This window comes from Peromyscus leucopus, chromosome 4, assembly GCF_004664715.2.
Source record: "Peromyscus leucopus breed LL Stock chromosome 4, UCI_PerLeu_2.1, whole genome shotgun sequence".
NCBI lineage: Eukaryota > Metazoa > Chordata > Mammalia > Rodentia > Cricetidae > Peromyscus > Peromyscus leucopus.
Genome location: NC_051066.1, coordinates 46,558,146 through 46,583,137, shown reverse-complemented (window position 1 = coordinate 46,583,137; position 24,992 = coordinate 46,558,146). Strand labels below are relative to the sequence as shown.

At 45.2% G+C, this 24,992-nt stretch overlaps 1 protein-coding gene across 4 annotated transcripts; it reads right to left on the bottom strand.

Moving 5' to 3' along the window:
- Positions 1 to 5,212: 5,212 nt before the first annotated feature.
- On the bottom strand, positions 5,213 to 19,843 carry LOC114701799 (kelch-like protein 23). 4 transcript variants are annotated; one of them, XM_028881983.2, is made up of 4 exons: positions 19,635 to 19,843; positions 16,648 to 17,862; positions 12,594 to 12,746; positions 5,213 to 7,715 (listed from the first exon to the last, which is right to left on the bottom strand). In XM_028881983.2, the coding sequence occupies exons 2-4, from the start codon at positions 17,858 to 17,860 to the stop codon at positions 7,405 to 7,407; spliced, it is 1,677 nt and encodes a 558-aa protein (XP_028737816.1). In that variant the 5' UTR covers positions 17,861 to 17,862; positions 19,635 to 19,843; the 3' UTR covers positions 5,213 to 7,404. The 4 variants fall into 4 exon arrangements, with proteins under 4 accessions (XP_028737816.1, XP_028737818.1, XP_028737817.1 ...); XM_028881985.2 differs by lacking the exon at positions 19,635 to 19,843 and adding an exon at positions 19,045 to 19,247; XM_028881984.2 differs by lacking the exon at positions 19,635 to 19,843 and adding an exon at positions 18,696 to 19,026.
- Between the last annotated feature and the right edge of the window lie 5,149 nt (positions 19,844 to 24,992).

Below are 24,992 nucleotides of genomic sequence, written 5' to 3'. Positions count from 1 at the left end.
AAAAAAAAGAGGTTTAAAACCAGTAACTGTGTGTGTGTGTGTGTGTGTGTGTGTGTGTGTTGAGTGTGTGTTGAGTGTGTGTCTCTCTGTGTGTGTGTACATGCATGCTTACGTCATTCAGAGAACAGTTCTCAGGAGTCAGTTCTCTCCTTCCATCGTGCAGGTTCTGGGACTGAACTAAGGCTGGCAGCATGTACCTTTGACCATCTCAACAGCACAAGTTTATTGCTGTTGTTTTTTAGTTTGTTTGAGACAAGGTCTCACGAGTCAGCCCAGGCTGGCCTGGAATTCACTGTGAAGCCCAGGAGAGCAAACCTGAGGTCCTCAAGGCTCAGCCTCATGGTACTGAGATCACAGGTATGTACCAATGCTCTTGGCAACTTTGTGTTTATCCATTGACTTAAAAATGCTAGGAAATAATTTTATTTTTCTTTTGTGTTGATTTGGTCTTCCAAAACACCCGGTAGAAACTTCCTATGACCTCTCAGCTGAGCCTCCATGAACTCTAGCCTTGTGTTGTAAAGGAGGAAACAGAAAAGTGGGAGAAGGCGACTCTCTTTTAAGAGGCCTGTGCCCACACTCCTGGTGTGGTTTTCTTCCCAAGAGCGTCTTTTTCTTAGCCCTGCTGTTCCAAGGCCTGGAGAGATGATTCATTGGCTAAGAGGAAGTACTGCTCTTACAGAGGGACTGAGTCAATCCCCAGTACCCACAACCAGTGAGTGTTGGGAATCGATCCCTGGTCCCCTGCAAGAAGAGCAAGTGACCCCCACAGACTCATGTTTGAACACTCCGCTCCCAGCTGGCGTCGCTGTTTTTGAGACTGTGGAACCTTCCAGAAGTGGGGTCTGGCTGATGGAAGTAGCCACTGAAGGCAGGCCTGAGATGTGGCCTGGCTCAGACGCCAGCTGCCTCAAGCTTCTGCCCCTCTGCTTCTCCCATCATGACAGCCTTTCTCCTCTGTCAGCAGGGGTTCTTCCAACCTTTAAGAAAAATAACTGATATACACAGATTTCCGTATTTCTATTATATTTAACAGTAAAGTTTTAAAAATAACCATATCCAATTGGTCTCAAATGGCTTAAAGGCCTCATCTCTTGACTGGGAAGGCAGTGTGACCTGTGTCTCAACAAAAACAAAGGGCCACAAATAACCCAAGACACATTCAGGAAGCTACAAATAACACATTTCTGGTCTATCTGTCCAGAAAAGAACTAGAAATAGAGACTATCTGTGGGCTTCCTAACAAAAGATGTAGTTAGCGCCTGACAGGTTCTGTTGAATGCTCACAGATTACATGCGCCCAGCTGGCCCTATTGATGCTGGTGAGTGAAGACTGGGGGCCGGATAATTACTGACTGCACTAATTCAGCCTGCTTTATACAGCCCTGGCATTTCAGCTTGCCCAGCAACAACCTCGGCAAGGCACTTGTAGGTGTACTGTCTTGTGGTTTGGTTTGGATTTCAGACAAAAGCTGGAACACGGGCAGAATCATGGATACAGCGTGATTTCTCAAGCAGCACAAAATGCGCTCAGGATGCAGTCAGTTAGAACGACAGTGTTCACCCAGGGTTAGGCAGCATGCTTCCATCCCAGCGAAACTCCAAAGAGAATATTGTGTTCTGACTCACAGGGCCAAAGTAAGAGGTAACAGTTCCTGACTCACGTTCTGAACGACAACTGTCATTCTAATAATGACCACACACACACACACACACACACACACACACACACACACACACACACACCGGGTAATGAGAATGTTTCATTGAGATTTTTGTGTCCACTGCTGTGTAGTACATGAAATTCATGTTGTCAGCTTTTTCTCGACTGTGCCTGGCTCCCCATGTTTTGTTTTGACTTTTTTTTTAACCCCTCTATCAGAATCTCTTCAGAAAGCATAAGATAAATTCACCCAAAGTGTGGTGATATTGTGTTCCCCAAAATATGTGCACCCTAATAAACTTATCTGGGAGCAGAGAACAGAACAGCCACTAGATAGAGGCCAGAAAATGGTGGCACACACGCCTTTAATCCTAGCATTCCAGAGGTAGAAATCCATCTGGATCTCTGAGTTCAAGGTCACACTGGAAACAGCCAGGCATAGTGACTCACACCTTTAATCCTAGGAAGTGATGGCAGAAAGCAGAAAGGTATATAAGACGTGAGGACCAGAAAACCAGAGCTGGTTAAGCTTTCAGGCTTTCGAGAAGCAGTTCAGCTGAGATCCATTTGGATGAGGACTCAGAGGCTTCCAGTCTGAGAAACAGGATCAGCTGAGGAACTGGCGAGGTGAGGTTAGCTGTGACTTGTTCTGCTTCTCTGATTTTCAAGCATTTAACCCAATACCCAGCTCCAGGTTTGTTTTTATGAATAAGAACTTTTAAGATTTATGCTACACCCAAGGGGAATGCTAGAGTTAGGGGAAGGCAGTATTTTATCAAATGCTCCTTAAAAATGCCGGTGTCCTAATGCCTGGGAGCGGTGGATATATTAGGTTAGATGGCAGGCCAGCTCAGACTGCACCAGGTATGGTGGCTCACACCTGTGATTCTCTTTGGGAGACAGCGATGACAAGATCTTGCGTTTGAGGCTAGCCTAGGCTTCATAATAAGACCACCAGGTAAAATAATTTTTTTTCAAGACAGGATTTCTCTCTGTAGCCTTGGTTGTCCTGAAACTCACTCTGGAGACCAGGCTGGCCTCTGGTGCTGAGATTAAAGGTGTGTGCAACCACTGCCCAGCATAAAATAATTTTTTAAATGTTGCTAACATTGACACAGTGAGTCATTAATATTTTTATTGTTTTTTATTTTGTTTGAGACAGGGTCTCACTCTGCATTGTTGGTCAGCCTAGAACTCAAGTTGGCCTGCCAGTCTCCTGAATGCTGAGATAAAACATGAATAGCCCACACTTGATTTTTTTTTTTAACATTTACTTATTTACTTGCGTGTATGTTTACATGTGTGAACATGCATGGGCCAGTGTGTATATGCAAAGGTCAGAGGACAACTTATGAGTGTAAGCTCTTTGCTCCTACTATGTGGGTCCCCAGAACCCAACTCTGGGTGTTAGGTTTGGGAGCAAGTGTCTTCACCAGCTGAGGCACCTTGTCACTGGTTATTGTTTTAAGACTACTACTAAATTTGTAGTCTGTTTGTCTTAATTAGGGTTTCTATTGCCGTAAAGAGACCCCATGACCACAGCAACTTTTGTAAAAAGAAAGCGTCTAATTGGGGCTGGCTTACAGTTCCAGAGGTTCAGTCCGTTTTCATCATGGTGGGGAACATGGCAGCACGCAGGCAGACGTGGTGCTGGAGACGGAGCTGAGAGTTCTGCATCCAGATCCACAGGCAGCAGGAAGAGACACTGGGGCTGGCCTGGGCTTGTGAGACCTCAGAGTCCACCCTCTCGTCCCCCAATAAGGCCACACTTCCTAATAGTTGAAGTGGTGTGACTCCCTGAAATGTCATGAGCCTATGAGGGCCATTCCTGCTGAAAACACCACACTGTTGTAGCACAAAAAACAATACTTTCCAAAAATATTTAAATTTAAAAAAAAGGGCAGTCCCCCCTTTAATATAGTATATATCATTGCATTGTACTTTTCTAATTTTGGGAGGTGTGAGAGATTGAATTCAGAGCCTCACGAATGATAGTTAAGGACTCCACCACTGAGCTCCACACAGACAAACCTCTTTGATACTAGTCCATGCTTTTTTGGTTCTAAAAGTCAGAATCTGCTGGGTGGTGGTAGCACACATATTTAATTCCAGCACTCACAGGGCAAGAGCCAGGCAGATCTCTGTGAGTTCGAGGCCAGCCTGGTCTACAGAGTGAGATCCAGAACAGGCACCAAAACAACACAGAGAAACCTTGTTTCAAAAACAACAACAATAATAATAAAAAAGTCAGAATCCCAGCTCAAAGGCTAACAGAGCCACACTGAAGAAGGTGGGGATGGGTTTGCAAGAAATCTAGGCTCTGAGACATTATCATTATCATTTTCATTTTTAGCCACTATGGCATCTTCTCTCGGCTCTTGTCAATCAAATTACCAGAGATCTTGGCCAGCCATGGCTCCAGACTCCCTGACTGGGGATGGGATGCTATGTATGTCACAGAGGGAGGGAGCTAGAGATCAGCAGATTTGGTCTTTGAGAAGACTTCTCTGAGGCAGGAGTTATGCTGTGTTTCTGTTACCTAAGAAACAAGGCTGACTTTCTGAGTTTTAGAGATTTTTTTCATTATTATTATTAGATTTTTCTATGCATTTTACATACCAACCACAGATTCCCCTGTCCTCCCTCCTCCCGCCCCCTAGAGATTTTTTTTTTTTCTGACCAGGCTGGCCTCAAACTCAGAGATGGGCCTGCCTCTGCCTCCTGAGTGCTGGGATTAAAGGAGTGTGCCACCATCACCCAGTGAGTTTCAGATAAAACAGATGGTGGTGGTGACAGGTGACAGGTGAGAGAGTTGTCTGCCTCTTGCTGATCTGGCACCTCCATCCCATCATATAAAGAGCCCTCTCCTTTGTAAGCTGCATCAGTCAACTCAGGCTGCCATAGCAACAAACCAGAGACCAGGCGACTGCAGTACTTTCCAAAGAACTGGAGGCTGGAAGAAATGGCCACCAAGGTCAGGTAAACAGTGAGGCATGAGGGAGGGGGTGCAGGTCTTCTAATGACTTGTAAAGACACTTTCCTACCTGATGAAGGCCTATATTCAGGATATCACATAACTGTAAATACTACCAGAGTATTTGTCCTATTTCAAATACACTGAGGGCTACAGCTTTAATATATGAATACTGGGAAAATACAAACACTCAGGGACATGGGACATATTGACATGGATATGCAAACAAGGGCTATTATGTCTTTAAGCAGCAAGTACCCTAGATCCTCACTGTCCTATGGTTCTGCTAAACGATCAAGAATAAAGCCTGTGAGAAATGGCAACTTTAAAAAAATGGGTAAAATCATTTCTGCAAATGTAAATGGTGTTTGCCTTCTCAAAGTAATGGCTTTTAAATTCAAACACATTGAGCCAGGGTGCAGTGGCACACGACTTTAATCCCAGCACTTGGAGGCAAGGGCAGGTAGATCTCTGTGAGTTCGAGGCCAGCCTGGTCTACAGAGTGAGTTCCAGGACAGTCAGAGCTACACAGAGAAACCCGGTCTCGAAAAACCAAAAAAGAAAAAAAAAAATTACAGATTTTAACGTGATATCATTTATTTCATCGATTCAGACTGCTTTAAACCAATTGGCTCAAACTTAATCAGTCTTCACCACATATACAGTGACTTATTTATTTTTATTGAAAATACAAAGAAAAAATTCAATAAATTTAAAACCATTCCACATCTCCTTACACTAACACCTTGAGTTGATTTAGCACATTACCATCCACATGCATAAAGGCTTTACAGAGACAGTCCTAGTGTGAACACTGGTTTGCACTGTGCTTACTTTACTTAGCACAGACACATCACACTTCTATAGTCTTCCACATAGTTATGCTCATGGCAGTATACACCATTATTTCATTAGCACGCTCTCTTTAACATACAGATTTTCTCCATATTGTTGCTACTATTTAGAGTGCAGACATAAACATTCTCATGCATTTACAATGTTTTAATCATTCTTTAGTTTAAAAATAATGGGAGCTCATGGGGCAAAGGATATAGTCATTTAAAATTTTTAAATTTACTTCTACTTTGTGTATATGTGTGTGTGTGTGTGTGAGTGTGAGAGTGTGCACGTGTGCGTATGCACACATGTGGCACACATAGCACACGTGGAAGGCAGAGGACAGCTTTCGGGAGTCCATCCTGTCCTTCCACAGTAGGTTCTGAGGATCAGATGTGGGTCTCAGGCCTATGAAGTCAGCACATTTACCCACTGAATCATCTCTCAGTATGGTCACTTTTAGGACTCTTTATAAAAAAGTACCATATAGCAACTCCAAAGGGTTGTATCTATTTAAAATGCTATCTGACGTGAGTATTAAATAGTCTTCTTAAAAGTTTTTTTTTCACAATCAGAAGTAGTTTTATTTAAAGTAAAAAACAAGTATTATCTCTTAAAAAACAAAACAAAACAATAAAAGCAGCCTAGCGTGGAGTAGACGGCCTCACGCTCACTCGGGTGTGGATGAATCAGTTGCCTCCCTCTCCCTTCTTAAGTCACGGCGGCACACTTGGGAAGTGCCTGCACACAGAACAAGCTGGAAAAGGGTTTATCTGGCCCATAGGCCACCCAGGTCTCATCTGGCTTCAAAGGGTGAGGGGTTCTTGACCTAGATAGATCTATGTCTCAAAGCGCCAGTGTCCATGGGTCAAGAAGCTCAAGTCACAGATGGGTTCAGAGAGCAAAGTCACAAAGTCTGGTTGTGGCAGTGCCGGCAAATGAGGACAAATTCTTCTCGTCAGTGCATTTTCTACATCATCTCTGCTCTCCATGCTTTCCGGCTGTGCAAGTCAACTTTAGCGCAGGCATTTAACTATAGAGAGGATTTGTCAACATGCATAAGCCTGACACCTGAACTAGCAATTTACACCCAAGCTAGAAATTAAACACAGTCCTTAGCATCAGCAAATATCTGTTTTCTCTGTGATTCTTTTAGACTTGCAATTCTTTTAAGTTGAGTTGTAAACTCTTTGAACAATCATTTGTACAGTGTTTAGTGTAGCTCTCATAGTAAATAAAGAATACTAGCAATAAATTATATACACCACAAAGGAAAAAGACGGTGAGTAAATCCACATTCTGAATAATTCTAAAGGGAAACATTTGAAAGTGTTGTTTTGTAGAGGTAGAGATGGTTCCCTCTTTACATTTCAAATTCCTGCCAGCTGGAGGCCTGCAATATACACAGGTACATCATAGGCTCTTAAAGACAGGTTCTCACTGTAGCCTTGACTGGTCTAGAACTTGCTATGTAGACCAGGCTGGCCTTGATGTCCTTGAACTCACAGAGACCTGCCTGCCTCTACCTCCCAAGGGCTGGATTAAAGGCGTGCGCCACCACTGCCCAGCTATATTATAGGCTCTTAACAGACATTTCATTACATAGAATGAATGATTTTGACTTTTACCCAGTGTTGATGCTACCAGGAAGGAAAGATTCACTACAAAGGTATTTCACCTTTACCACATGTCAAATACTCCAGAGACTCTAGAAGGGGTTAGCTCTCTTAATTGAAATGTATACATACATACATACATAACATTTTTCTTATGTTATTCCCATTAATCCCTGGGCCTGGGAGTCGTGCAAGGTTAGAATTAAAAATCTCCAATGCCCTAGCATGTGCCGAACCACAGTGACGAGCCACCCCAAACTCTGCATTCTTTTTACTATGCCCCAAGTGATGACCGGTTAGTCCTGTGGACACAATCAGACATTATACACACAGACGCATCCATGAGACCGCATCGCACTCGGGAGATTGCCCACTATTTCCCACTTATTAAGATCTGGGTCGTATTTCTCAATGCTCTGGAGATACGTCCCCTTTGAGTAGGAGTACCCTCCGGTGACGTAGATGCACCCGTTCATGATGACAGCCCCGCACTCCATCCTCCTCTCCATCATGGGCGCCGTCTCTCTCCACTCATTTTGTTCCGGGTCATAGCACTCTGTGATTGTAGTTTGTCCACCAACCAAGTAGAGCTTGTTTTCAAACGGAACTGAGCACAATCCATATTCTTTGTAGAAGGAAGAAAAGGAAAGAGCAAAATTTGAATTCTGATATCAAAGGGCTATCATACTTTGGGTACTAGAGCTCCGTAACTGAGACCACAAAAACAGAGCCATGGTGACATTTTGATTCTGTCATACTCATGCTGTACACTGAGCTTTAAAATCCAATCCCTGCCATCTGGCTCAGCTGGCCTGTTCCTGCTGCTCGGCCATTAGCCCTCGGGGATAACCATCATTAATGGTAATCCTAAACCGGCTCTGCATGATGACAAGGCGCAGGCCACCCTCCACCACCATCTTTCTGGGAGCTGTCTAATATGGGGGCTCTTCACTGACATTCATCCTGACACTATCAGCTTTCCAGATGATGGCAGTAACGGATCCTCCGTAACTGGTGTAGGCCTCCCAAGGTTTTAGCAACCTTGTGGCTAAGCACAGACCACCCGGTGTATCAGTTGCTACACTTGCTTCAGAGGATGGGCTGGCTAGCTTCTCTCACGCTGCCAGTCTAGTCAGGGACGCAAGTGGGAAAAGCATAGATCCAAGTCACTGAGGCCTATGGCTACCATACTCAGCCATCATGAAAGACGTCCCCCGGCAGAAGGTTGCTGTCGGCATCAGGGCCCTGTGGTTGGGAGTCTCCTCCAAAGGGGCATACCTCACCTAGTCTGTCAGTGTTTTAATTTTGTTTCTCTCCTCCTGCTGGCTCTTCCAAGTACCATGATATGAAGCAGGCCAGGGACAAGAAAAACGACACACCAAGTCCTTTGGTCGGGGATGTGACCAGAACTGGAAGCATCATCGTGAGATGAAAAGCATAAGCCTCATCTAACCAGGACAGCTACTCCCTGGCTTTCATCACTGCTGCCAGAAGGGAATGCTGTCATGTTGCCAGACCTTACCACTTTTTTTAAAGGCTCCAAACCATGATTTTTGTTTGAAATCTTCTGAATTTTAAATTTTGGTAATGAGCCAATTCAAAAATAGTTGAAGCACTGTGGCAGCCAAATAGGACATACTGTGCAAGGTGCTAATTAGTATCTTTAAAAAAATATCGCATCAGGAAAAGCTTAATATAGATTAAAACTTCACAGCTACAGTTGGAGGTTTCTATTAGTTTATACCGTCCTTTTCGGAATTGTTTTTCAATTTCGTGTGCCTTCTAACACTAGACTTGAGTAACACTGCCTCTTAGACTCTTTTTCAAGTAGCTAATAAACCATTTGTAACTCATTGACTTTGTGGGACACTTTATTTATTTATTTATTTTTGGTTTTTCAAGACAGGGTTTCTCTGTGTAGCTTTGGAGCCTGTCCTGGAACTCACTCTGTAGCCCAGGCTGTCCTCGAACTCACAGAGATCCACCTGCCTCTGCCTCCTGAGTGCTGGGATTAATGGTGTGCGCCACCACTGCCTGGCTCACTTTTTTATTTTTTAAAATTAATTTTTATAGGGGGACCCGTAGGTCCCTGGCCCCCGTTTTGGGTAACTGTTGCCTTGCTTGCTGACCTTGACCTTGATGTCCTCCCTATGCTAATTCCCTGCCAGGTTCCACCCTCCTGAATGCTTAAGGGAAGTTCCTTGTCTGTGTATTCTGCACAATGGGCGTTAACAGCTTAGATGCAAGATTGTAAAACATCTGTAGTGAACTTCTGCCCTCCGGGGTTCTCCTATTGTGCTGTAAACCTGTATTTAAGACCTCTTCCCTCCTTCAATAAACAGCATTTGGCATTAAAAAAAAATTAATTTTTATATTTGTCTCTATGTGTAAGTGTCTGCACGTATGTACATATGTGGACCTTGTGCATGGCTGGTGCCACAGAGGCCAGAAGTGGACTAATGAGCCACCATGTGGGTTATGGATACTAAACCTTGGTCCTCTGCCAGGGCAGCAACACTCTTAACCTTTGAGCTATCTCTCTAGTCCTGGGACACTTATTTTTAAAGTGATCCTCCATATAATGCATATTAAATATATTAATGTAAATAACTTTTCTAATTGTTTTTGTTGTTGTTTATTCTATTTTTTTTTCTAAATCTTGGGGTTTGTTTTGTTTTGTTTCAAGACAGGGTTTCTTTTTGTACTTCTGACTGTCTTGGAACTCACTCTTGTAGACCACGGTAGTCTCAAACTCAGAGATTCACCAGCTTCTGCCTCCGAAATGCTGGGATTAAGGCTTGTGCCGCCGCCATCACCCGTCATTTTTTTCTAAATTGTAAATCTGATTTTTCATGTATTGGATTTTTTTGGAAAGACAAGTCCGACCACAAAATAAGCAGATTAACATGGGACTCAGGTTTCAACATGGTGTTCAAACTAAGGTAACAGTTAAGACAATGGGCCCCAGGCCAGGCTACCTGGGCTAACCCTCATTTCTAACAAACATTCTAGATGGCTGACTTTGAGTAATGCATTTAATGTCACCACTTCAACCACCTGTTAAACCAGTTAACAGTACCTCTCCAGCTCACAGGATTACTAGAAGGTTTAAATTTGGCAATGTAGCTCAGCAGGTTAAATGCTTCCCATGCATGGTGGTTTGAAAGAAAATGGCCCCCAAAGGGAGTGACACTATCAGGAGGTGTGGCCTTGTTGGAGGAAGTGTGTCACGGTGGGGGTGGGCTTTGTAGTCTCTTTTGCTCAAGCTTCTCTCAGTGGAACTGACCGCTGACTTCCTGTTGCCTGCAAGATGTAGCACTCTCAGTTCTGGCACCACATCTGCCTGCACGCTGCCATGCTCCCCATCATGATGATAATGAACAATTTCTGAACTGTAAGCCATCACCCCAATTAAATGTTTTCCTTATAAGAGTTGCCGTTGTCATGGTGTCTCTTCACAGCAATAAAAACATAAGACACCATGCATGAGGACCAGAGTTCAGAACTCTAGAACCCCAAGCCCTAACCCTAACCCTGCAGAGGACAGAGAGAAGGGCATTCCCCAGCGTAAGCTAGACTAATCCAAATAGTGAGCTCTGGGTTCATTGGGAGACTCTACCGCAATCCATAAGGTGGACAGCAATCAAGGAGATCCATCTCAGGCCTTCACATGTATGTTTAGTGTGCTTGTACACAGTGTGGACACACATACCCCCACAAATGAGCGTGCACACCACACACAAACACACCAAATAAATATATAGTGCTGTGGTTTGAATATGGGTAGTGTCCCCCAAAGGACTATATATAAATACTTAGTCCCCAGGACATTGATATTAGGAGGTGCTATGGGTTATAAAAAGTTGGGAACATTATGGGAAGTCTCTGAAGAGTACTGTTTGACTCTGGCCAGTCTTTCTCTGAGCTAACTACCTGTTTTAACACATGTTTCTGACATCACCATTACCTGCTCTTATCAGAGGCCAGATGACCAGAGACCACAAAAGTGGCACCCAGTCTTGGAAAAGAACCTCACACTATGAGCTAAATAAACTCTAAGTTAGTTCCCTCAGGCATTTCATTGCAATATTGTAAGATTAACAAATATAAACAGATTAATACATGTAAAATTATTAGAACAATGTGCCTAGCCAATACTGAGTAAACATTAGCTATCACTCAGAATGACCTACTATTATTACTTTCCATTATAACTTTGTTGGTCGCAACAGAAAGTGACGGGAGTATTATCTAGACTAGACAATATGTCTGGACTACTAAGACCAATGTCAATGCAATCTACGTTTTCAGAGCCAGGGCAACCTGCAGCTGAAGTTTCCTCTCATCAGCACCAAATGCAGGTGAGAGGCGACAAGTGCAATGGGTGGAAGCAGTTACATGGGCTGACAGCAAGAAAGGCTGCTCCATTTGGCAGAAGCTGGCTACTCAGTGGTCACATCGCAGATGATGGAATCAAGACTGGTAGAATGTGCATCCCGGGCCATCACTTTCAAAATGTGATTTTGGAAAAGTTACTCATCTTTTCTAAATTACCGACCCTCTGTTCCCAAACATGTAAATCAATGATAAACAATACCTATGGACAGAATTTCAGTGAGAATTTAAGATAATGTGAAGTGCTTAGCCAATCCCTGACCTACACAGTATGCGCTCAATAGTGTTAACTATTGCTGTTAGTCACAAATATCTCAAGCTTGCAGATTTGAATTTCCCTCTCCAGTGACCCACTGAAAGCCTGATGCTCTGAAAAAAAAAAAAAAGTTTCAAAATAGCAAGGGGACATGATATAAATTCATCCAAATGCAAACTCTTAAACATATGGCATAACTGTAACAGTCTAAAATAATCCATCTTTCACAGTGGAGCTGAACCCAGGGCCTAACCCATGCTAACCATGTGCTCTTATCATTCCCAAGCCTCTGTAACAGGCTAAGAATAAAAGACAGCAAAAGGGGCCAAGGAGCTAGCTCATTTCATAAAGTGCTTGACATACAAGCATGAGTTCAGACCTGAGTTCAGACCTCCAGCGTTCATATAAAATGCTGAGTTCAACAACGTATGCCTAAAATCCCAGTGGTGGAAATGTAGAGACAGGATAACCTTAGGGGCTCACCAGACAGCCAGTCTAGCCAAATAGGTAAGCTCTAGGTTCAGAGAGAGACCCTGTCTCAAAAAATAAGGTGGTGATGCCATCTTCTAGCCTGCACACGCACACACACACGCACGCGCGCACACACACACACACACACACACACACACACCACAGAAACAAGCATTTCTTTGATAGACAACACTTTCCTTTCTGACCATCAAGGTAGCGCACAGGGCTCTGCATATCTAGAACAGGTGTTTAATAGTTCTTGCAACGCAGAGTGAACATGCTTCTAAAGAGGAAGAAACACTTGCCCGACTTTCATCTCTCTGCACCGTCCCGACCGTCCTAAAGACAACAGTTGTATGCTTGAAACAGGACTCCTGTTACCTGGGTGTGGGCTGGCAGTGATAAGGCTCCATTCGTTGATGTCTGAATTGTAACTCTGCACCTTGTCATAGGTGCAGCTTCCTCTGTAGCCACAGTGGCCGCCAATGACATAGATGACTTCATGTAGGACACAGGCAGTAGCATTTCCCACACCTGGATGTCAAGTGAAATCACATCTTAGATCGTTCATGCTTTTCTGAAATGAATACCAATCTGTTACTGTTTCTGTTGTTATGGATGGTAAATGCAAAGCACTGTGTTAGATGCTGAGGGGTAAAAGTGAAAAATGAGGCCGGGCGGTGGTTGCGCACGCCTTTAACCAGCACTCGGAGCAGAGCAGTGATCTCTTGAGTTCGAGCAGCCTGGTACCAAGTGAGTTCAGAAAGTGCAAACACAAGAAAATCTGAAAAACAAAACAAAACAACAACAACAAAAAAAAGTGAAAAATGAAGGCTTCTCTTGCTCTTTTAGGAGTACAAATAATTAAAACACTTATAGTAAGGGGGAAATACCATAAGAGGAGAGAGAGAGAGAGAGAGAGAGAGAGAGAGAGAGAGAGAGAGAGAGAGAGAGAGAGAGAGAGAAACATTATTGGTCAGATCAAAGAGACATTGCTTTTGACTGGAAAAATCACAGCAGGGGTGACATGACTTGCCCTGGGCCTGGTGGTCAGGACTCTGGCAAGCAGAGGAAGGCGAAGCCACTCTATGCAGAGGAAATCCCCACAGAGGCTCATTAGGCAATGTCGAATAGGCTAGCACAACGGGAGTCAGCACAGGAGAATTAAGGACGGAATGTAAGCTGAAGCTAGATGCCTGGCTTCATTCAGCAGGACATTTCAGGTTTATAAACAGAGCAGGAAGGGACTGAAAAGGAAGGAGAGGACTCAGAAAGATGTAGGTACGACTCACATAAGGATTATCAAGGGCCAGCCAGACTTAGAAGGTGCTTTGGGTGTGACGGGAAGGGCAGAGGTGAGAGATAGGTCAAACAGATGGGCTTCCATGACGAGACAAACCAGGCGGATCCTGAACTTGGAAAACTGGGAGACTGGTGCCACGGAAATGTGAGGAGGCGGAAACAGGTTCAGCCGGGTGAGAAGGGAGGCTCACGTTAGTTGAAAACATGCAGTTTGAAGTCTTTCCGCCAACTTTGACTAACACGGTTATGTACCTGGCGCAGCTGAATCTCCTTGCTGATCTCTACTTCTAAGTAAAAGTGGGTTTCCAAGCAAGGTCATTGTGATGGAGAAGAGAGACCTGGGGGTCCCAAAGAAGCCAAAGGCTTATTTCTCCTCTGTACATCACATCCCTAGATGCCCTCCCCCAAAAGGAAATGAAACTGAAATTGGACTCTACTCAAATGATGTTTATCTTACTAGAAAAGGTGTTACTTCACTTCAGACTGCAAGTAAAATCAACTGAGAAAACCTAACATTATTCTTTCTACTGGAAAATGGGAAGCTAAAATGTTGGTCTAAGCCCACCCATCAGAACAGTACAAATCTGGGCTGCACAAACTGGAGCCAACCGCTGCTACCCTTGCCCTTCCCTGGGCTAGCCAGCTAGAAACAAAGTTCTCAAATGAAAGTAATACACCCCTGCCCTTGCCTGTGGTTCGCACTCATAATCCCAGCATCTGGGAGGCTGAGGCTGGAAGATTGGGGGTTTGTGGACAGCCTGGGCTTCCAAAGCAAGACACTGTCTCAAAAAAAATAAACAAAAGAGCAAATCTCTGTGATTTCAAAAGCCAACTGGCATCTGGGGAAGGATGACGGAGTATGGAGACCTCCCATACCACCAAGGCTAAGGTAAAAGCCTAGGACTTTCTTTCCCAGTAGCTACACAAGGCTAGTACCCCACCCCACCCCCAGCAAGCATTGTTTCAAATATAACTCTTCAAATTTTTAATAGAGCAACAAATTTCCATACTCAAAGATGTATTATCTATAAAATTTTTGAAGTTTGTTATCACCGAGAAATAAAAAACAATAATACCAGCAGGTTTACAACTGCTGATAACATACTTGAACCTGGCTGGTTTCTTCTGCAGGAGAGGAGTCAGAGCATTCAGGATCAGCCTCTCAATCAGTAAGCCCTATGTACACCCAGGCAAAGCCAAAATCTAGACAGCAACACGCTGTTACCTTCTCCCACCCACCCACACAGGTAGCTGCTTGTGAAAAGCAGACCCAATACTGAGGCTTCCTGAGTGCCACACTCTGCTCCAAGTGGTCTATAAGCACACGGGTCTTTAGTTTAATCAAGACCCGCAGCTGGCTAATGCCACCCTCCCTGTCAGACAGATGGCAAAACTGGGCAGAGGGGTTGTTGAATCACTCGCCCAAGTTCAGCAGAGAAAAGTCAGAGCTGGGACCCAGGCAGCTTAGCTGCAGAAGCAGTGTGTGATCACAAGACCATCTGCCTCTAAGCTTCCTCGGCTTGTCATCCAAGGATCACATCAGGTCAATTTCTAGTCCAGGTCACATTCCCACACCCTCACTGTGTTAAAAAAGAAACAGAAAGGCCTGGGAAGAAACATTTGGGACAAAATGACACCAGTTTGTTAAGAATCTACCAGCTGGTTATTTTGTTTTGTTTTTAAGAACTTTTATCCCCCCCAGACGGAGGGAAGAAGAGCAAGGCTAAATAATCTCACCAAATACAGTGTTTATCAGGCAGACACTGGGATTCAGTGTGCTTGGCTCTGTGGGCCACAGGAAGTAAGACATCTTCATCTCTGCCCTTCCTTTATTTGGAGAAAGCCTGCATCACAAAAGCACAGGCTGTGTGTCTCTAGTTCTCGGGAGGATGTACAGTGTTATATTCTGAAGTTTTAGTGAGAGACCTCATAGAGATGATCAGTATATTCTAAGAGGGAAAAGCTGGATATTAGAAAGTAGATTGATGCCGGTGTGGTGGTGCACACCTCTAATCGCAGCACTTGGGAGGCAGGGGCAGGTGGATCTCTGAATTTGAGGCCAGCTTGATGTATATAGCAAGTTCCAGGCCAGCCATGGCTACATAGTGAGACCCTGTCTCAAAAAATAAAATAAAATAAAACAACAAAAACAAAGCAGAACTGAGAAACATTTTAAGAGCAATATAGTGGGCAGCTGTTCCACCTATGACCTTGAAGTACCTGCCCCCGTGGCGTGGCCGCTGGGGACCCATAAGACCTGGGATGCATGTACAAAGCAGCCCCCTCTTCACCTCCTCGTGGTATTGGATGTTGAGATCTTGGACCAGGCAAATCAGCATGGGACATAGCTCAGCTTTCCCAGACCCTACAATACATCTCCCACGGTAGTGAGTTAACCCCCAAATAAATTCCTTTGTTCATTAAATAGACTCCATGGATTTCTCCCATTATCTGGCACCCAACGTGGGGTCCAAACCCACAACCCTGAGATTAAGAGTCTCATGCTCTACCAGCTGAGCTAGATGGGCTTTAAAAAACAAAACCATGAATTAACAAAACTAAGCTGGATACAAATTAAGACTTGAAGTAAGATCTAGAAGGATGATATAAGGAGGGAGAATGAATTATACTACTTCCTTCACACAAATTACCTTTCTGTTCTAACCTGAACAGCATCGTTTTTTAAAAATAGTAAAACGCTTTACTCCATTTAATTAAAAAAATTTTTTTTTAAAGATGGAGTCTTACACAGCTCAGACTGGCCTTGAACTCCCTATGTGGCCGAGAATGAACCAGAACTTCTGATTGTCTTGTCTCTGTTTCCTGAGTGATCGATCACAGGCATGAGCCACAGGCCCAATTTATATGATGCTGACGATGAAACCCAGGCTTGGTGTGTGGAAGGCATGCACTCTACTGACTGAGTTCTTTTGTGCAGCTTTCTTAAGTCCAGACAAGCCGGAGACTGTTTTTACCCGGACAATGCTGGGCCAAATTACTTGTATAAACTACTGTAGTTCCTCAAGAACATCTCAGCGTGATACATTCTCCCTAAAATTCCCTCGCAAAGAGGGAAGACTGTGGCCTAACCCCACGCATGTAAAAACCCCAGGCACATAAAAGCTACACTCACCTTTGATCATGTTTGCGATAGGAAGCCACTTCTCTTTGAGTGGGTCGTAGAACTCGGCCTCTTCCGCCGGAGCCCCCTTTCTGTAACCCCCGAGGGCATAGACACAGCCCCCCAAGGTGACTGCACAGTGGTAATACCTGGCATTGAGCATCGGCACGCCCTCTGTCCACTCGTCACCCTCGCTGTTATAGATCCACACCGTGTCAAGAGCATCTATGTTATCTGTCCTGTACCCTCCGGTGACATAAATGTTGGGCCCTAAGCATGTAACACCATAGCTCTCCCTGGTATAATCGGGTATTTCTGCTCCCTGAATCCAAACATTTGTCAAAGGATCCCAGATGTGGACCTCTGATAGAGGATGCCAGTAATAGCCTCCAATGATATACATGGTGGCTGTGGACCTCTGGGAAATCTCTTTATGCATGGGATTCAAGGCATTGTATATTAGAGAGCGTATCTTATTTTCAGTTAGTAGACAGCTTCTTTGGAGGCCTAACGCTGTCTTTAAGTACACCGGGTCTATATCTATGTTGATATAGCTTAGCAGGTTGCACAGGCACTCAATTCGGTTCTCCACATCATGAGCTGTCCACTTAATGACGGGCTCTATGACAGCTTCTTCCTTCCAGACATTGAGGTTCTTCCTGGACAAGATAAAGAGAAACTTCTCAAGGCTGATTTCCAGAAACTCTTCTTGTTGCCATACTTCCTTAAACCTTGAGCACAGAATTCTCCGAGACTCCTTCTCTAGTTCTGAACACACATGAAACTCTGCAAAGGAGTGCATCCCGATGCAGTTATCAATATCCAGGTGCCTGACCAAAAACTGCTCACAGGCCTTCTTTACCGACAGAAACTGCAGCAGATCGGCTGCTTCCAGAAGGCTTTGTACATTTCTTTTAGTTATTTCAATTTGGGAAGTATATGCATAATTTACAAGGCCTTCCAAAATATCGTGGTGGATGCCAAACAGTTTTATTTTACTTTTAAATTTTTCTTTCATGTCAGCTGTGAACATGGCCTTAAAATAATTGCTGCAGGCAGCTAAAACGACTCGGTGGCAATGGAAGATTATGCCTGAAGGGCACTGAAGGGTAATGTCGGTAAATAATCCATCCAAATAAAATGTTCTGAATGCATCCAGAAAATCTGCTGGATGCGATGAATCCTTGAAAAGATAAATGTAATCTTCTTGTCCTTTTAGAGCCATGGCTGCAATAAATATATATAAAAAAGAAAAACGTTTTCAGTTTTGTGTAGTACCTCTAATAGTTAATGTTCAGTATCCCAATTATCAGACATTTATGGCATCAGGCATATTCCAAAACTAGACAAAATTCAGCCTCCCAAACAGCATATGCAAAATGTGCTGAACTATTTATACGATGGTCTATTTAAATTCAAGATAGCTTGGAGCCCTAAATGAGGCCCCTGCATTTTTCGGTTGTCCATTTGCTAAGAGATCCTGGCTTACTACCCCCAGTCACCTAAAATCTGCAATCTGTCCCCGTCCTGAGAGTTCCTTAGAGTTCACACGCAGGCCAAGTGTCCGAGGGGGTCAACCCACCGCAGCTCGGCCCCAATTCAGCGTTTTGTTTTGTTTTGTTTTCTCTCGGTTTCGAATCCCACCAAGAAGCCACCAAGATGGAGAGACTCTCGGAACGGGGATCCCTGCGCCCTGCGCCCTGCCGCTTGCCGACAGCAGACGAGCGGCCCTGGCCGGAGCTGGGCTCTCCAGCCCGCGCTAGCGCCTGGGCCCGGCCCGCGTTCCCGCCGGGAGAGCGCCCCGCCCCGGGGCCCGGCGCGAAGGTTCGACTCCCGGGCGTCGCGCGCCACCGGTGCCCGGTGCCCGCGGCCTCTGCCAGGCCGGGGGCGCAGGTGTGGACGGCCTCCCGGGGCCCACGCGCCCGCCCTCCCACCCGGCTCGCACCGCACGGCCATTGTCTGCGCTCCGGGGCGCGCGGGCTGGGGGGCGGCGCGGCCTCGTGTCCCGCGCGGCCCGCTCGCCCCTCCGGCCGGCCTCGGGCTGCTGGGCTCCGACCTACCTCGCTGGCGGCGCGGGGCGCGGACCCGGGCTAGCGGCCGGCGGGGGTGGGGGCGCCTCCCGACCCTCTGACCATCTTGGGAAGCGCGCGGCGGGGCGCGGTGGAGGCCGCCTGCTGGTGCAGCTCCAGCCCACAAGCGGCTCCCGCTTCGGGGGCCCGCGGCTCCCCGCCTCCGCCCGCAGCCCCCCGCAGCCCCGCAGCCCCGCGCCGCAGCGCCGGCTCCCGCGGCAGGTGGGCCGCGTCCAGCGGTCAGCCCAGCTCGGCTGGCGCGCTCACGCCCATCGCACCGCCTGCTCCTGGATCAGCTCCGAGTCCCCAGTTAACGGCGGAGGGGAGTGTGCACCGGTACCTTCTCTCTCTCTCCTCTGGAGACCTCCTGCCAGCCCAGGCCCGAGGGGTGCGGGGAGAGAGAGAGAGTGCCCAGAGAAGGCAGCGAAACTAAGGTCTGGGATTAGGGCTGCCTTCAAATGCCACAAGTAGCCGCTCTCCCACAAACTCCATGCTGCCTCCAGCAGAGCGCGCAGGAAGGAGCCTCGGGGCTGCTTAGCACACCAGGAGTTAACCTGGAAGCTTCCAGGAAAAGTGGGGATAGCCTGAGTCAAGGCTGAGACCAGGCACTAAGATTCAAGTTATTGTGTTAGAACACAAGCAGCTGCAAGGGGCAACCTCCAGGCTTCTGGTGATGCCCATTGTGCCACACCAGAAAGTCCACGTTCTTATTGCAACAAAAGCTAAGTATCCCATGGTTTTTTATCAGCAAGATTTTGAATGACTTAGGAGCACCTCGTAAACCTGGGGACTGGTAATCAGGTCTGACGGCTGCCACGGAGCTTTCTGGAAGGTCAGGGTGAAATAAGAGAACTGAGAGAATAAGAGGACTAAGGTGGTTCTTCGAGTACTGTCAGAATGAAAGAGTATACAGACACATAATGGCCATACCTTACATGATGGGAGAACTCTGAAACACGTAGGAAGCGCAGAAAACCGAACCACAACCTCTGCTGAAATCGCACCAGAACAATCGGAAGCCAACTTCTGTTTCTACCCCCACTTCCACTCCTGGATCAACCCGGGAAATATAAATATGTCAAAACGGATCACACTCGTTTGTAGCCCACCCCCGGCTTTCCCAGCCAACACCCTCCAATCAGATTTCTAGGGTGGCAGAGGTGGAGGCTGCCACTGCCCCGCCTCCTTGCTTCTTCCTCTTCTTTTTCTTCTATTTTTATACACCCTTCTCATGTCCCTGCCTGCTTTGAGCCTCTGGGAAGGACAAGGGATGATGATTGGCCCTCTTGCCAAGCAAGCGCTGAACAAACACATGCTTGTTCTCCTTTGAGTGGTTTTAGTTTGATTCCACATCCTAGTGTTGGTGCCGGGGGCTGATTGTGTAGAACCTCACAACCTCTACCCCAGATTTCTGAAATCTTCATTCTGTTCAAGAGCACCACGTGATTTTTAGGGAAAAAAAAAAAAAAAAGAAAGAAAGAAAAGTTTAACATCCCAGAGTCTGGTCAACGATTTAATTCCACAACAATGAAAGCAAAGGAGGCTTTGGTTGGGGGTCTAAAGTTCACTCTGTTGCTTGGCTAACATGCAGCCTCCAGCAAGCTACTAATCCACAGACACGTACACTCGCAAGCAAGCAAGCAAGCAAGCAAGCAAGCAAGCGCGCACACTCACACGTGGGAGGAGGATTTTTTTTTTTTAAACAGGGTTTCTCTGTGTAACAGCCATGGCTGCCCTCGAACTTGCTCTGTAGACCAGGCTAGCCTTGAACTCTGCCTCTATTCTCGAGTTCTGGGACTAAAGGCATGTGCCACCACCGCCTGGCTGAGAAATAGTTTTTAGAATTGATTTTGTGTGTGCGTGTGTGTGTGTGTGTGTGTGTGTGTGTGTGTGTGTGCCTGTATGCGCATCACATGTGTGCAGAACCTACAGAGACCAGAAGAGAGACAGCGTTGGATGCCCTAGAACTGGAGTTACAATGACTGTGAGGTGCCTTGAGAATACTGGGAACCAAACCCCGGCCCTCTGTGATTACAAGTGCTCTAAACCCACGAACCATCTCTCCAACACCCCACGGAAATAAATGGTAAGGAGATATATAGTATAGGTTCTATACCTAACATACAGAATCATAACAGCATATGGTAGATAATTCTTGAATAGAGAGGTTCACTATACTGTTATTTGTGCACAATTTTTGCAGGTTGTTATAGGAACCAGCTAAAACTTTTGCTTCCAAGCTATCGGTGCTGCCATACTCCTAATCCTAGCAGAGCGGGCTAAGGCAAGAGGACCTTGAGTGTGAGGCCACCCTACAGAAAATAACAAGACCCTGTCTCCAAACAAAAAAAAAAAAAAAAAAAAAAAAAACCAAAACTTTTGCTTCTAGTGTCTAATGTTCCCTAGTTCTGAATTATTGCTTAAAAATGTGTTGCCTGAGGCTAGGGATAGAGCCCAATTGCTAAGGTGCTTGCTGCACAAACATGAACACTTGAATTCAACTCCCATAACCCACGGAAAAATCTAGGCAGGGAGACATGTACTTGTAATCCCCACACTCAGAATGCAGAGACAAATGGACTCCTAAGGACTCACAGAGAAGCCAGTCAAACCTAATCCTGGAGCTACAGGCCCCAGTGAGAGACAAAAAACCAAGGTAGATAATTCCTAACACCACCAGAGGTTGACCTCTGGCATCTATGTGCAAGCACATCACATGTTGATCAGCCTCACCTTGCCAAGAGAAGCACAGCCCCTGAGGCGTATCACAAGAGCAGGTACTCTTCACCGGGTGCTTTATCGAAGAGACGAGAGGTTCATTTTCCAGCAGGGAAAAACCGCACCAAACAAAAACCAGAGACTACTGCAAAGGTGAGTAGACCTGATACATTCCAGACATATAATAGCATTCATAAAGTAAATAATGACAGAAAACAAGCCATCTAGGATTCCAAGACTTAATGAAATATAGGCCCACCCAGAGAGGAGACTAAATGATTCTTAGCAGATATAGAACCTGGCTTGGAGTTGAAAATGAGTTCACATTATACATCACCTTTCAAAGAGCTCTTGGCTTCTAAACATAATTATTTTTGCCTCATTAATACATTACTAAGTATAACCCTCACATTAAATACTAGATATACTAATTGTGGTATCCTTATCAGCATGAGTAGGTGGTAGGTAAAAAAAGAAATTGTTATATAGTTCATTTACATACTGGGTTGTTACTGATAAAAATAGTAAGTATAATTTTATAAGGCTGATGCATATAGATATATAAATTTACACCCATTCCAGCTCAAGTTACTCAAGAAATGTTCAAAGTGCACGCTGCAAACAGAAGTTGTACAATCCACGGAACAGGCATGTCTTGGTAAGTTCTCTGGTATCCTATAAAGTAAGAAAGTGAGCCAAGCAGTAGTGGCATAGGTCTTTAATCCCAGCACTTGGGAGGCAGAGGCAGGTGCATCTCTGGGTTGGAGGCAGCCTGGTCTACAGAGTGAGTTCCAGGACAGCCAGGACTCCACAGAGAAACCCTGTCCTGAAAAATGAAAATAAAACAAAGAGTGAACATTACAGGGTTGAGAAGACGGCGGAGTAAGGTGCTTGTGGCACAAGCATCGTGGCCTGAGTTCAGATTCTCAGCATAAAGAGCCAGGCACAGCCAAGCATGGTGGCACACACTTTAAGTCCCAGCAGCTGGCTGGGGTGGTGGGGGCAGGAGGATCTCAGTGAGTTCAAGGACACCTGATCTTCATATCAAGTTCAAGGACAGCAGGGTTATGTAGAGAGACCCCTTCTAAAAACAAAACAAAACAAACAAACAGAAACAACCAACCAAAAACAAACAAACAAAAAAAAAACATAATAATGGGCACAATACCTGCTAGGCAGATCACTGTGAGTTCAAGGCCAGCCTGGTCTACAGAGTGAGTTCCAGGACAGCTGGGGAAACCTGGCTCACAAAGAAACCCTGTTTCAAAAAGCAAAAACAAACAAAGGATGGAGAACAATGACAGAAAACACCTGACACCAACCTTAGTCTCCACACTAGGGCGTAGGGCGGCAGCCAGTCGCAAACATGCTTACACATATGCAACCATCCCCCAGACAAAGACATTCTAACCACAGATACTGCTACAATCAGAAGGTGTGGTATTTAGTCTTTAGTTGTCAACTCTCCGAAGCCTAGACTCACTTGGGAAGAGAGGTTTTTTGTTTTCTTTTGTTTGCTTTTTTGAATGTTTGAGATAGGGTCTCACCAGACCAGGCTGGCCTTGAACTCACAGAAATCTGCCTACCTCTGCCTCCTAAGTGCTGGGATTAAATGTGTACTCCACTATGCCTGCCTCCATATAAGTATTTTTATTCCGATCACTAATACGATGAGGCACATATGTACATCAGTCAAATTTAAAATTCTCTGAAGGGGACTGGAAAGATGACTCAGCAGTTAAGCACACAGGCTGCTCTTCCAGAGGACTTGGGTTCAGTTCCCAGCACCCACATGGTGGTTCACAATCCATAACTCCATTTCCAGGGAATATGATGCCCATTTCTGAACTCTCTGGGTACCAGGGTACATGTGGTACACTTACATACATGCAGACAAAAACACTCATACACAAAGAAACTAAAATAAGCAAATCTTTTTTAAAAAACATCCTATGGAGGGCATTCATCTTTGTAAGACATCTGACACTCAGACTTTGGTGTTGTTTGGTAGGTACCCTGGAAGTATTTGGTAAATGACACCCAAAACTGTCCTGTAGGATAGTAACTGGATTTAAACATGCAAGGAACTGTCAATAGTTTTCTCTGTGAATATGCTTTTGTATTGAATTTGCTTGTAATCCCAACACCGGGAGAATCTTGAGTTCCAGGTCAACCTGGACTACAAAGTAAGATCCTGTCTCAAAATTTTTAAAAGTGCATGGGGTTGGGGAGATAGTTCAGTAGGGTCAGAGTGCTTGCTCTGCAAGCCCAAGTGCCTGAGTTCAAATCCCCAGCACCCATGTAAAAGCCAGACAAGGTTGCAGGCTCCTAACATGCCAGCAATGAGTTGGGAAGGCAGGTAGATCCCAATAGCCCACTGGCCAACAAGCCTAGCTCAAATGGCTAGCTTCCAGTTCATTGAGAGTCTGTCTCAGGGCAACAAGGCAGATATGGTGGAGCAGAACACCCATCCCCTGTTCTGACTTCTGCATGGGTTCATGTGTGCCTCACATATTCATGTGCATGCACAACACACACACACACACACACACACACACACACACACCACAAATGTGTGTTCATGTTGAATTGAGGATAAATGTTGTTTGACATTGGTTCAAAAGAATGTTGTGACTTTAGTATTGTAACAAAGTCCAGCATATGGGTCATCAAGATGCCTCTGCCATCGGTTAGTGCCATCTTGCCACTACCCCTGGGGACCTGTTAAAGTTACAGGATCCGCAGTGTGCAGGGAGCCAACCAACTCCCACAAGCCATTCTCTGAGCCCACAGGCACACTGTGACACAAACACACATGAATATGTAAATAACTGTCCATTAAAAAAATACCAGACTATGACTGTATAGAAAAGGTGAAGAAAAGATATTAGAAAAAGGTGAAGGAAAGCCAGGTGGTGCCGGGGTATGCCTTCAATCCCAGCACTCAGGAGGCAGAGGCAGTTGAATCTCTGTGAGTTCGAGGCCAGCCTGGACTACAGAGCGAGTTCCAAGACAGCCAGGGCTACACAGAGAAACCCTGTCTATAAAAAGAGAGAGAAAGAAAAGAAAAGAAAAAAGTGAACTAGCAAGATTTTCTTTTTGCATTGATTATAAAATCCTATGTAGCAACCAGTATTCAGTTTTGTAAATATTTTTTGATAGTTGTTTACATATACAACTAAAAGTCTATCACTTAAATGTAAAAGAGAAACTAACATTTTTTTCTAAGTAACATTTTCCATAAACAATGAGAGTCTCCAAGAATTTTTGTTAGGAAACACTCATGATATTTTGTTTCCATATGAACCATCATCACACAGACATCACTGTGCATAACATAAACAAGAATAGATTTAGCTCTTGGCTCACAGCAAGTTATCCCATAACCCCTCACAGAACACATCTAAAAATGCCTCCGGCAGAGCCAGCCAGGACAGCCGAGAGGGAACGCAGAATGAGCAAGGGTAGGAGAGTTTGCTCAGTTCACCACTGTGCCGCTCTCTGTCCTCTCATCTTGGCTACATGAAGGACTCAGGCTCCCATGTTATGAAAGACAGTGCATCTCATGCT